Below are 14,521 nucleotides of genomic sequence, written 5' to 3'. Positions count from 1 at the left end.
TCAACAATGTTAAGTAACTTGTTCTTTGTTTTCTTTCTGGATCCACAGCCTATCAGCCTTAAGTCAATAGACCACCAGGTTGTCTTACAAGTAAATGCAGGTTACTATAATTGAAAATATTTTTTTTCTTCCAGATTTGCCTTTACTGGTGGTGGATATCGTCTTGCACCAGGTCAGGAGCGTTTCTTTGGACCTTCACTACAAATGCAAGCACCTGGTGCTCCACAGCAGATACAACCATTGCCCTTTAATATGCCTAGATCTGTAAATAATTTACAAATTAATAACATTGTTGGACACTCTCCTCATTATCCACCACATGGTATGCCTGTTCAGCAGCACAACATATCAGGACAAGCATACATTGAGTTGCGTCACAGACCGCCTGATGGAAGACCTAGACTTATCTTTCCACCTCCTGGTGCTAATGTATTAGAGACTGTTGCACACCATCAGAGACACATAGGTTTCATCCATCAACAGGAGTACCCAGGCCCTAGGCTAATGGAACAAATGCGACATAATCACAGTCTACCAGGGTCCATGCAGGTTCCTTTACATGTTGATCTTTTACCAGAATCCCATCACAGTCAAATGCCTTCAAATCATCCACACGCCTTTCGTTCAGAGGAGCATGAACATGTTGATACATTGTCTGATGTTCCGTTATCCCGGAATTTTCCTGCTGAAGCTGCTGGTGATCTACAGCTTTCTAACCAGGCAGCAGAAGGATTGCAGGAGAAGCTTGACCCTGATGATCCCTCAGTGAAAGATTTAGATGTTAAAGACCTAGATGCAGTAGAAGTCAAAGATTTGGATGATGAAGATTTGGAGAATCTAAATCTGGACCCCGAAGATGGAAAGGGAGACGAGCTGGACACTTTGGATAATATAGAGACCAATGATCCCAACCTTGATGACCTTCTCAGATCAGAAGATTTTGACATAATTGCATACACTGCTGGTGAGCTTGATTTAGGAGACAAGAAAGGTATGTTTACTGAGGAATTAGATCTTAACGTTCCAGTAGATGAAAGATTGGATATGTCCAGTAAGAGGGAAGAACCTAAAAAGAGTGAGCAGCGAAATAAGGTTGCTAATTCACCTGGTGGCAACTCTTCACAGCAAAAAATGGATGTCACTGAATTAAAAACGGAAATGGTTACCCCAAATTCACAAGAAGAGCGAAAACACGAAAAAGATGAGGATGATTCAGGTGCAGCAAGTAACCCTCCTAGCCCTGAAACTGAGTTAAATCAGAAAACTGCTTCTGCCGAGTCTAGGATTCAAGAATCACCTGATGACCGGAATTCAGAAACTGCTAAAACTTGCCCAACTATTGTGCAAGGCCCTTCTTCGCTGACAACTGAAGGCGTAATAATGACAGGCAATGTCACTAAAACCACTGCAATTCTTACAGGTTTTGCATCTAATGAAATATCTGACAACTCTGAAACATGCCCTTTGGGTTCACCTCAGTCTTTAACACCAGTACATTCAAATAAAATGTCTGTTGTCTCACAGACTGTAATTACCTCCCCAGGACAAACAAAGGAGCTTTCAACAAGCTCTAAATTGACAATGGGACCAAGACCAAACCGTAACTTCTCTCAGGGAAAAACTGCAAATCCAGGTATTATGCCTGGCCAGTTACCTGGTCAGACGTTTGGGACTGTGGAGTCTGCTAATCAGTCTACATCTGTAGCAAATCTACTGGGCCCCAGTGCGATGCCTGGTCCACAACAAATAATGCTACAGCAGAATCGAGAAAGACCACTTCTTCTAGAAGAGCAACCACTTCTTTTGCAAGATCTATTGGATCAGGAGAGGCAAGAACAGCAGCAACAGAGACAGATGCAAGCTATGATACGCCAGCGTTCCGAGCCATTTTTCCCTAACATAGGTATGTATTTAATGCATATGCTACCAGGGAAATAGAATGGTCTTGAAATACTTCCTTATTGTCAGATACTTTAGTGTATTTAGGAATATTTCAAGTGCTTGATACTTTATACTGTGTACACTGTGATATATTAACTTTTTTTCTACATATTTTAAAAATATAATTTTACACTGACACGAGCTATCATTTGTTTATGTAATGCCATAATAACATATCTGTTCAGTGCGCTCATACTGTTTAGCAATTGTACACTAGTGCTTTAGAATTTGAAAAGCTCCTTGTAAGAAATGTAACTCATTTGCCAAAGTTGAGTAACCTATGTTTTTGTCTAAATGGTCTTAATCCAGGCATCATGTAATTAATTGTAGAAGTCATTGGCTAATCATACTTGTATTACACTGAATTAGTATGACTACATTGCCACTGTAATCTTCATCCATTGTACAGTTCTATCTGAAGGTCTCTTTGGCCGGCCAAATGCGCACAAACCTTCGTAGGCTTTGTTTGTTAGGCAGTTGAGCGTATAAGTAGAATGTGATGATGTAGAAAATAGAATGGACATTTGTATATATGTAGCAAAATCTAATGATAGTCTGGTAAATACTTCAGATTGGAGATTCTTCACTTTTGAATATTCCCAGGTGCCAGACTGGATATGAAATTGTTAGCAGTAGTACTTCTGCTCTGGTAGGTGGTGCTGGCTCCATCTTAGCATTAGTTGCAGTGTGGGTGTGATTTCTTTGGAACCATAATCTGCCACCCTGGTGCTCTGACATCAGTTCCTGTTTCTCAGAGTCCTTCAGGGATCCAGAGCTACTTACCACACGTTTTTTCACAAACAAAATTATTAGCCTTTGTGGTTGTAGATACACATGCTCTGCATAATCCTACCATCTAGTGTTAGGCTTGGACGATTGATTAAATCAAAAAAGAGACTAGCTCAAGTTACTTTAGGGGAGGGGGAAGACTCTGATATGTTTTGTCACGGAGTGTGAACACCCAGCAGGTGTGTTCAAAAAGCCCTCACCCACCAACCTAGTTGGTGGCATGCTTCATCATCGGGCCCACCCAGTGGCACCTAGCGTGCCCCGGGTGTGCTTCAACGCCTGACTACAGCGGAGCTGGTATTTTACTGAGTGTGCGGTGAAGATAGTTAAGGAAGTGATGTTAAAACGGCTGAACGGTGGTCCCAGTACCCGAAGGTAAAATTAGACTTTAATACCTGGGCCTCCGTCAGCGGTTAAAAATAAGGCAAGGGGATGTAAGGGGCGAGTTACGACCTCTCACATCCAATGGGTCAACATGTTTCAGCCAGTGCCTTATGACTATACTGGCTTTCTTCAGGACCTAAAATAAGTGAGTGCAAATTACCTAGTGGGGGTGTAGGGGAGACTATGTGTCTACACGCCCTAAAGTGTATCTACGTGTGAGAGGGGGATTCCCTTCTCAAGACCACGCAAGTTATTTGCTCAGTCTGACCTCAAGGTTGGGAGGTGGCAAAGGCTTGACCAGTACTTCTGGGTTGAGCCTGCTCTGGACCTGTAGTGCCTCCTTCGCATACCGGCTTGGACGATTGCCAGTTGTTTTACTTCAAAGAGGTCTTTTGAGTTACAAGGTGTTGGTGACTCCTCCTCTGGTCATTGATGCTCATGGGCACTGACTCATTTTCTCCACCATCGGGTTCGGACGTAAAACAGCATTTCTCACAGTCTCAACACGTTTGTGTGTTCCCATCTTGCCATGTAGTTTGCGGCTTTCTATCCAATCCAAAAAGACTTTTCCATGCACTTAGTCCTTCTTACGGTGTCTGTTCCGCATCTTAAGACCATTGTCATCGAGCGACCGGGCCATTCAGCCATCAAGGCACTTCATTCCTCTGCATGCTCCAGTCTACCCTTTGAGAATTAAGACTTTCTCAAGGTGATGAAACAGATGCCCTTCTTAAGATGCGCACATGCCATTCAAAATACCCCTGGGGCGATCTCCACGTCATTTGCTAAATTTGCCTCATGCTAGAGCATGATGATAGTCAATGCTACTCCTGTTCAACTGCATAAAATCTGTCAGCGTCAAGACAAAAGATGGGTCCACAGCAGAAGGTCAAAATGTTTGTGAGGGATACCAGACATCTTAGATGAGGCTGACCCTCTCGGTGCTGAAGTAGAGGAATCGGGTGAGTCACCTGACCTCCCACCACACCAGCACAGTCTCTAGATCATCGACTGACATCTCAGAGCCAGAGGAGGAATAACTTCTGGCAGAGGAGGAGGCATCCAAGGACACACTATCCACCTCGGTCAGCTCCAGCCCATGTTTAAGACCATTCCTTGCGTGAGTACTAGTGATACTCAAGCCCTTCTCAAGTTCCAGAAACCAGAGCACGTTTGAAACCGAGTGCTTCCCCTCTGGCCATTGGACATGGAGCCCTGTGCCTAAGCTGCCACCACATTTTTGTGTGCACCTACCACGGAGCGCTGGTCGACACTGAAGCAAGGCCCTGAAGCATAGGAAAGACCCTTCCTGGGGCCTCGACCCTCGTCCAGCCTCGAGTCCGAGGACGCCCATCAGTGCCAAACCCTCGAAGCCAGCTTGGCCCTCAAGACTGAAAGCGCTATTAACGTCAAACCAGCTGCCATTGACGCCGAAACAGTCTGCTCCGAAGCCTCTCAATATCAAGGAGAGCCCAATCCTCATGAGGCTGCAACAGGAGCTGAATGAAAGACTGAGGATCATCATCCATGCGCACACTGGCAAAATCTGTACTTCAGGGAAGGACCTGCCAAAGAAGAGCTGGCTTGCTTTTGAGGAAGTCCTGCTACCAAGCACTACTCTGCCCAAGAGACCAAAGGACAAAAATTCTGTTCTTCCTCCTCTCCCTTCTTTACCTCCACCTCCTATGCCTTCTTCTAAGGGGTGGGGGGGTTAAGGAAGTCATTCTCTGACATGGGCAGTCGTAGCCTCCATTCCCTGGCTGAGGACTTCACCTCAGTGTATTCTGGCCCCTCAGGAGATATTTGGGTGTATTATGATGTTGATCCTCAGGCAGACCCAGATCTAGAACATGTTCCAGTCAGGCCCTCCCTGCCAGATAACACCACGGCATACCACAGCGTTAGTCAACGTATGGCAACCTACCATAAAATGTGCCTCTACATCACCCCGATGATGACAAATTTATTTTGTAGAGACGCTTATGAAGAGAGAACATTATGTTCAATACCTCCTCATGCTCAAAGGCATGATAAACTCTGCCCCTGCGATTTTCAAGAACACTGTTCAGTCCCGGGTCATCAAACCTCATAATGAAAAAAAATAAGCTCTCCCCCCTCCAGCCTGCTCTACATCTGGGGTCATATCCCCCCAGATTCCCTGGTTGTCACCACTGCTAGGAAAAGGACAGCAACCCAAACCATGGGCAGCACTACACCTCTTGACAAGGAGAGCAGTGTGATTGATACTGCCGGGATGTGAGTAACGGTAGGTGCTGCTAATTCTGTAGTCCTCCTATCCTGGTATGATAGAACTCAAAGAGAAGAGATGGAGGGGTGCCTACAGCACCTCCCTGATCAATATTGTAGAAGGGGTAAGGAACTAGTTGAAGAAGGCAAACCAATCTCTAACTCTACTAGTGCCCAGGATTCAGCCGATACAGTAGCTAGAAGAGTGACCACCTCCATCATTCTCTGATGTCATTCCTGGGTCCATGTGTCTGGTTTCATGCCAGAGGGCCATCAGCACCTTGTCAATTTGCCGTTCGACCGGGAGCACCTGTTAAGACATCAGGTAGACACAATACTTGAGAAAACTAAAAAGGACATGGAGACTGCTAAAGCAGTGGTTGCACTTTGAGTCACTTCAGCAGGGGCTCCTTTCAGAAGCACCAAACTATAGGTGCAGCCAAGGACACTTCCCCAGAACCAACCTAGTTATACCAGCAGCAGGGTTATTGCGAGCAAGGTGGCAGAGGTTACTTACAGGTCAGCTTTAGGGAAAATAGTTCCAATGGCCGAAACAGAGGTACTCCCAGTAAGAGAGTGTCTACCTCTAAGAACTGACTAGTCACTCATCTACTCCCTATACTTCCTCATTCCCAGGAAGGAAGGATCACTCACAGTAATCCAGAGTCTGTCCTCTCAACAAATGCATCCTGTCAGAACATTTCTTCATGGTCACCCTATAGGATGTCATCCTCTTGCTGCAGCAAGGCGACTTTATGGCCATGCTGGATCTGAAGGATGCATACTTTCACATTCCAATTCATGCAGCTCATCGCTGCTATCTCCACTTCATGGGAAGTGATCAGCATTACCAATTCAAGGTGCTGCCCTTCGGCATCACTGTGGCACCAAGGGTCTTCAACAAGAGTTCAGTGGTGGTTACTGCTCACCTCTGCAGTGGAGGAACTAACTTATTTCCTTACATAGATTGGCTGGCTGATTAGGAGTGCTAGCAGATTGTAATGTCTAGTCCACATCCAGGCTGCAGTCCCCATTTAAACAGCCTGCGCTTCACAGTCAATGGCACAACACTCACTGGGAACCACTCCAAGTCCAAACCGTCCTAGGGTCAGTACTCAACTTAATAGTTGGCAAAGCCTTTCCCAGCACTCGGAGGGTGCAATTATTACAACAGCTTCTACCTATTTTTCATCCATTTCCAGTCCACCCAGTAATGTGCATTCTAGGAATGATGACCTCATGCAGAGCTATACTGCCCCATGCCAGATTTCCTATGCACACACTTCAGGAGGCCCTCTGATGCCACTGGTCACAAGCCAAGGGACAGTTAGAGGATCTAGTGTTGGTAAGGGCCAGTATCCGCTGCTCGTTGCAGTGGCGGAACAACAATGATCTGTTGCAGGGTAAGCCCTTCGTAGACCCAGTTCTGCAAGTAACCATCACCACAGGTTCATCTCTAGTCGGCTGGGGAGCACACCTCAATAACATAATAGTCCAGGGTGTGTGTCCACTTCATCAATGAGATCTCTACATCAACCAAATGGAACTGCTAGCCATTTATCTAGCTCTCAAAGCCTTTCTTCCACAGATTCAAGGCAAGTTAGTCCTTCTGATTACAGACACCATGACCACCAAATTCTATATCCAAAAACAACAAGAAGGCCCACACTTCCTACATCTGTCTTAGGGTAGGAAATCTGGCACTTGGCCGTTTACCATCTAGTTCATCTCCTGGCAGAGTATCTTCCGAGAGTGGACAACAACTTTGCAGTCCTGCTCAGCAGGAAGCTGCAACAAGTCCGCAAATGGGAACTCCCTACAAGTCCTACTTCCATATTTCCAGAGGTGGGGCACCCCAGACGTAGAATTGTTCGCCATACTCACCAAACTCTGCCTCCAGATTTTCACATCCTCAGTATATGAGCAATACTCTGTGGATGAACTGGTCAGGGATCTTGGTCAAAGCTGAGGCAAACATCCCTCACACTCATTCTTGTGATTCCAATGTGGGTCAGACAACCATAGTTCTCAACTCTTCTCGAAATGTCCATTGCCCCTCATGAGAAACTCCCCAACAGGCCGGACCTTCTAACACAAAACCGTGGTAACATCAGACACCCACACCCCAGACAGCTCAACCTAGTGATTTGGCTCCTGAGCTCCTAGAGTTTGGATTCTTTGGCTTGCCTCGAGTGCATGGACATATTCAACATGTAATTCCACCAAGGGTGCTTGTGGTATGCTTCTTATTATTGTGTCACTGCTCGTGCAGTGTTTTTATTCAAAATGTAGATGGAGACCTTTTTGGAGAAATTTGATGTGAAGCACTTACAAGTTGCCCTTTACAGTCCAACTTCCAATGAACTTGTTGAGAGGGTCAATCGGTTTCTCAAGGAAGGCATCCAAACTGCTCTGGCTGTCAAGATTAATGTTTCGGATTTCCTGCAAGAGAACGTTTGGGCGTACGTGACTTCTCACTCTACCACTAGTGTTACTCCTTTTAAAGCTCTCAGAATGAGGGAAGCCCAATCTAAGCTCATCCCAAATTGGTTTCTAAAGTTTTCTGGAGGATTAGATTTGACTGAGAGGAGAAATATGGAGGGAGATGCTCAGCTCGTAAGAAACAGAGTAGCCACCAAACAGTTAGCACAGAAGTTATTGCATGATAATAAGCACAAGGCCAAGGACACATATTTTGCCGCCATTGATTGGGTGCTTATCAAAAATACATTTAGAGTCAACAAAGGGGAGTCCAAATGTTCACTTCCCAAGAATCAGCAAGCCCCCTGTTTACCTTGAAGGGAAAGGATGGTGGAATATGGGTAACATGCTTTACTTGAATAAACAGCAACTTTAAATTTTCAAACGGGTCTATGCTGACAGAGAAGGAGTGGAAGGCTCTACCCTGGGTTATGATCTTGAGTCTGTGTCTGAGTAATTGACCAAGTCACCAAGTATCAGTAGTAATGATGGTGGGAGGGGTGATGTGGTCACTTCTCAAGACAATGATAATTGCATTGACCTTCCTATTGTGAAAATGAGATGTGCCAGAGGGCTTGTTTTCTCGCAGCCAACGTTCCATCAAATTACCCTCAAAGTTGCATGATTATGTTCTTACTTAATTTGTTCTGTATAAGGGAGAGGTGATGTGATATATTTCTTATTATTGTGTCACTGCTCGCGCAGTGTTTCTATTCCAAATGTAGTTTATGTTCTCTTTTGCATTGTGACCCTAGCTGCGAGTCCTCATACGGTTCTAGAGCCTTTTGGTCAGTTAGTTTGCCGATCTGGACTGAATGAGAGCTCGCCATCGTGGGTCTTAACCTAGAACTAAATCTTCAATTCAACTTACCGAAATCTGCATTTGGATCCTTTCTTACATCACCACAGTGCTTCTAGTCCCGGTCTGAAATCGCAATGTTGTCCTTATGAGACTTACGGGCCCCCCTTTCGAGCAACTGCATTCATGCCCTTTGTAGCTGTTTTCTTGGAAGGTTGTCTTCTTCATAGCCATCACAATTAAGTGTATCAGCGATCTACAGGCCCTCACATTGCAGGAACCTTTTTTCCAGGTTCACAGCGGTAGAGTGGTTCTTTAAACCAATCCTACATTTTTACCTAAGTTGGCCTCCCGATTCCACCTTAGTAAGACATTAGCGCTTGCAGTCCTTTTCCCACAGCCTGAATCGGTAGCCTCACACTTGACATTAAACTTGCTGTTATGTGCTAAATGGATAGGACCAAATCCTTCCGTAAAACGCAGCAGCGATTTGTAGCCTTTTCACAGCCTCATGAAAACCATGTCATTTCTAAGACTGGGATTGGCAGGTGGATTGTCGAATGCATCCAAACCTTTTAGGCTAAAGCTAAAAGAAGCCTTCCTTCCTGTCCCAGGCCACATTCCACTTGCAAACAGAGTGCCACTATGGCTTTTCTGGGGAATATAATTACAAAGTATTGTGTGAATATCCTTGCGAGGCAGCAAGCCAGGGTTGGTCAAACTGTTCCCAGGCCTGTTCCAGACCTCTGCTTCATACACAGGCTAGCCACTGCTTAGGGTGAGTACTGCTTTAAAAGTAGAGCATGTGTATCTATAGCCACAAATGCTACAAACAGTTTGTTACTTCCCCCTGTAAGCATCTGTTGCATGTAGTGCTCTAGATTCACATGCTCTCACCATCCTCCCTGGAAGCCACTGTTAGTTACAGATATCTCTCACTTTAATATTATTAGCTTTCTACCTGCTTGAACACTATTCTTTTCTTGTGCGCTGCTCTATTCCTTAACAGTCCGAGCCCAACAGTAGATGGCAGGTGGCAGAAGTATACAGAGCATGTGAATCTACAGCACTACATGCAGCGGAGAGATCCATACAGGGTTAGTAAAATGATCCTTACTTTCTACAGTATTCACGGGTGTCTCCCCTAAAGGAATCTGGATTAAAGCCCTTACACTCCCATCATGGACTGATGGCCATTTGAGATGACCATGAGGTCCTTCTGTGTCGCTAGAGGCTGGAGCATGACTCCAAGTTGTTGTTTTTTTTTGTTGTTTTTTTTTTTTTTAATAACTGAGATGTTTATTATAAAATGTCACTCAATAACCCCACCGGTCTGATATTCCCTGGGATGTGCCTGGGCTTCTAGAAGCACTTCTTCCAGCCGTGAGACTTCTGTAAGAACCAGTTAATATGAGACAGGCTGAGCATATCTTGAGACAGTACAACTATGATTTATCAACATTATAAGCAATGAAACTAAAACACTCTGAACAGTAATTCGATAACAAACAGGAGCATGGGTACCATCACACAACACAAGTTCCATCACACAGGACTACTAGGTCTGTCTTGCTACTGACGAACACATCTCGCAGGATGGCTGAAAAGGGTGAGGAATACAATGGGTGGCACACATGCCCTGTGCCTACTCTGCATTCCACACAACAGGCTCGAACTGGGTCAAGTGTTACATGTCATTCCTGAGTCCAGGTGGTGGTCCATCAGCAGCAGAAGGATCATATGAAGGGAATGAGAGGGACACGGCAAACTGGAACTGGCAATACATGTGGATAAGCAAACAGTCAAGATCTCCCTTGAGATTAGTACAGCAGTTGTCTCATCCAAGAGAACTAATGCGTATGTGACTCCCACTTAAGTGTCGGCACCTGTCCCTGCATCATCTGCACTCCTTTAATTGTGTGTGCAATAAAGTTTCTACCTCAATTGGAATGGAATGTGCATCTTGACCTCAGATCTCCCATCTGTTAATACAAGTCAAACCTGTAATGCACTTGTTCACCTACAAATGTATCCATATTTATAAACCCTCAAAGCAGCGTTGTACCCACATGGGCATGTGTTTGTGCACGTACGCTAACGTTGGTGGAATCCTGCACTCCAGGGCCCAGTCTGATCTCTCTCTCCACCAACAGTAGCTGTGAAAGCAACATCATCATATGGAGCCGATCCTTCACACTAACTGCATTTGTGATAGCCACAGAATTATATAACTCATGCGAGGGCGGATCCTCTCGACCAATGGGTGTCAGCAACAGGTTTATATAACCGACGCAAGAGCAGGCCCTCTCCACAAACTTTAACCATTACTAGTACAGGTTGATACAGCTGACGCAAGGGACGGACCATCTGCAGTGGTAACAGTGACAGCTACCGGATCATAGAAGCTGATACCTGGGGCAGACCCTTTACTTCAACTGTAACTGTGATAGCTATAGGACCATATATCCAACTCAAGGAGCTGGTCCTTTATACCGACGATAACCATGATAGGTACAGGACCATATATCCAACAAAAGGGGCTGACCCTTTACACCAACGGTAACGGTGACAGCTAACGGATCATCTAGGCAATGCAAGGGCAGACCCTCTCCACCAACAGTAACAGCTACACAATCATATAGCTGACACAAGAGGCGGATCCGCTCCACTAACGGTGACCATGACTGCTACAAGATCATACACCCGAGGCAAAGGGGGACCTTCTTCGCCAATGGTAATCGTGACCGCTACAGGATCATGTTGCGATCGTGAGGGCAGGCTCTTTACACCAAAGGTAATCATGACTGCTACAGAATCATTCAGCTGACAAGAAGCTCAGACTCCAAGTTGTTTGACAAGAGCAGCCTCACAGTGGCGTAACGAAACTTGAGGGGGCCCCCTTGCAAACTACATGGAGGGGGCCCCCCTCCTATCCTCTGTGCTAGTCTAGAGCTTTCAGGCCAGTGACCCCGCCATACTGCAGGGGATGCGGGGCTATTGTTAGGCCACTGTCACCAATCCAGCCGTTAAAAATAACACTGGATGGTGGAGTCAAAGGTTGGGCTTAGTCTGCCAGCAGGCTATCATAGGTGGTGGTTCATTCATTACAGGGTCCGGGCCATCAGTACGCCGGGGAAGTTTGCCCAATTTTAGGTGGGTTTCCTGATGCAGACTCCTGTCATGATATACAACATCGGGCCCACACATCGTTCAGTTTTGACAAAAGTGCATCCACTGCTCCTTCTCGTTTCCGTTTTAAAACATTTGACAATGCGACAATGCAGTATTTCAAAAGCAGATGTAACTACAAAGAGCAAATTTTGATAATACATTTTTATTAGTAGACAATAGCAATCTTAAGAGGCATTGCATAGCTTCATACACACTGTGACCCCAATTCCATCACAGTCTCTCTCTCTCTCTCTCTCTCTCTCTCTCTCTCTCAGTGAGTCAGTCTCTCTCAGTGAGTCAGTCTCTCTCTCTCTCTCTCTCAGTGAGTCAGTCAGTCTCTCTCTCTCTCTCTCTCTCTCTCTCTCTCAGTGAGTCAGTCAGTCTCTCTCGGTCAGTCAGTCTCTCTCTCGGTCAGTCAGTCTCTCTCTCGGTCAGTCAGTCTCTCTGTCTCTCTCTCGTGTCAGTCAGTCTCTCTCTCTGTCAGTTTCTCAGCCAGTCAGTCTCTCAGTCAGTCAGTATTCAGTGTCTGAGTCAGTCAGTCTCTACTCTCTCTCCATTCTCTCTCTCAACTCTGTCCACTCTATCTCCACTGTCTCTCTCTCTCAACTCTCTCTCCACTCTCTCTCCACTGTTTCTCTCTCTACTCTCTCTCCTCTCTCTCTCTCTCTCTCTCTCTCTCTCTCACCACTGTCTCCCTCCACTCTCTCTCTCCCTTCTCTCTCTCCCTTCTCTCTCTACTCTCTCTCCTCTCTCTCTCTCTACTCTCTCTCTCTCTCCACTCTCTCTCCACCCTCTCTCTCTACACTCTCTCTCTACACTCTCTCTCTCCTCTCTCTCTCTCCACTCTCTCTCTCCACTCTCTCTCCACTCTCTCTCTCCACTCTCTCTCTCCACTCTCTCTCTCCACTCTCTCTCTCCACTCTCCACTTTCTCTCCACTCGCTCTCTCTCCACTCGCTCTCCACTCTCTCTCTCCACTCTCTCTCTCTCAGTGAGTCAGTCAGTCTCTCTCGGTCAGTCAGTCTCTCTCTCTCTCTCTCTCTCTCTCTCTCTCAGTGAGTCAGTCTCTCTCGGTCAGTCAGTCTCTCTCTCTCTCTCAGTGAGTCAGTCAGTCTCTCTCTCGGTCAGTCAGTCTCTCTCTCGGTCAGTCAGTCTCTCTGTCTCTCTCTCGTGTCAGTCAGTCTCTCTCTCTGTCAGTTTCTCAGCCAGTCAGTCTGTCAGTCAGTCAGTATTCAGTGTCTGAGTCAGTCAGTCTCTACTCTCTCTCCATTCTCTCTCTCAACTCTGTCCACTCTATCTCCACTGTCTCTCTCTCTCAACTCTCTCTCAACTCTCTCTCCACTGTTTCTCTCTCCACTTTGTCTCTCCACTCTCTCTCCACTCTCTCTCTCTCTCTCTCTCTCTCTCTCTCACCACTGTCTCCCTCCACTCTCTCTCTCCCTTCTCTCTCTCTACTCTCTCTACTCTCTCTCCTCTCTCTCTCTCTACTCTCTCTCTCTCCACTCTCTCTCTCTCTCCACCCTCTCTCCTCCCTCTTTCTCTCTCTCCTCTCTCTCTCTCCACTCTCTCTCTCTCCACTCTCTCTCTCCACTCTCTCTCCACTCTCTCTCTCCACTCTCTCTCTCCACTCTCTCTCTCCACTCTCTCTCCACTTTCTCTCCACTCGCTCTCTCTCCACTCGCTCTCTCCACTCGCTCTCCACTCTCTCTCTCCACTCGCTCTCTTCTCTCTCTCTCTATGCTCTCTCCACTCTCTCTCTCCACTCACGCCACTCTATCTCTCCACTCTCTCGCCACTCTCTCCACTCTCTCCACTCTCTCTCTCTCCACTCTCCACTCTCTCTCTCTCCACTCGCTCTCTCTCCACTCGCTCTCTCTCCACTCGCTCTCCACTCCCTCTCTTCTCTCTATGCTCTCTCTCTCCACTCACGCCACTCTCTCTCGCCACTTTCTCTCCACTCTCTCTCGCCACTTTCTCTCCACTCTCTCCACTCGCTCTCTCTCTCTATGCTCTCTCCACTCTCTCTCTCCACTCACGCCACTCTCTCTCGCCACTCTCTCTCTCCACTCTCTATCTCTCTCTCCACTCTCTCTCTCCACTCACTCTCCACTCCCTCTCTTCTCTCTATATTCTCTCTCCACTCACGCCACTCTCTCTCGCCACTCTCTCGCCACTCTCTCACTCACTCTCTCCGCTCTCTCCACTTTCTCTCTCTCCACTGTCTATCTCCTGTCTCTCCACTCTTTACTCTCTCTCCACTCTCTACTCTCTCTCCACTCTCTCTCCACTCTCTCTACTCTCTCTCTACTCTCTCTCCAATTTCTCTCACTCTCTCTCCACTCTCTCTCCACTATCTCTCTCTCCACTCTCTCTCTCCACTGTCTCTCTCTCCACTCTCTCTACACTCTCTCCCTCCACTCTCTCTACTCTCTCTCCACTCTCCCTCTAGTCTCTACTGTCTCTCTCCCCACACTCTCTCTCTCTCTCTCTCCACTCTCTCTCTCTCTCTCTCTCTCTCTCTCTCTCTCCACCCTCTCTCTCCACCCTCTCTCTCTACTCTCTCTCTCTACTCTCTCTCCCCACTGTCTCTCTCCACTCTCTCTCCCCACTGTCTCTCTCCACTCTCTCTCTCCCCACTCTCTCTCTCCACTCTCTCTCTCCCCACTGTCTCTCTCACTGTCTCTCTCTCTCTCTCTCCCTCACAAAGTAG

At 46.6% G+C, this 14,521-nt stretch overlaps 1 protein-coding gene across 15 annotated transcripts in view; it reads left to right on the top strand.

Annotated features, from left to right (window-relative positions):
* The window catches only part of KMT2C (lysine methyltransferase 2C), a 1,799,940-nt gene that overhangs the window by 1,289,651 nt on the left and 495,768 nt on the right, over positions 1-14,521 (top strand). For all 15 annotated transcript variants that reach the window (XM_078663231.1, XM_078663229.1, XM_078663237.1 and 12 more), the window contains one exon: positions 135-1,903. In XM_078663231.1, coding sequence (XP_078519357.1) covers positions 135-1,903 — 1,769 coding nt within the window. The remainder of the gene's footprint in view (positions 1-134; positions 1,904-14,521) is intronic.

This window comes from Lissotriton helveticus, chromosome 10 (genome assembly GCF_964261635.1).
Source record: "Lissotriton helveticus chromosome 10, aLisHel1.1, whole genome shotgun sequence".
In the NCBI taxonomy this organism is placed as follows: domain Eukaryota; kingdom Metazoa; phylum Chordata; class Amphibia; order Caudata; family Salamandridae; genus Lissotriton; species Lissotriton helveticus.
This window is presented reverse-complemented; position numbering and strand designations above follow the sequence as displayed.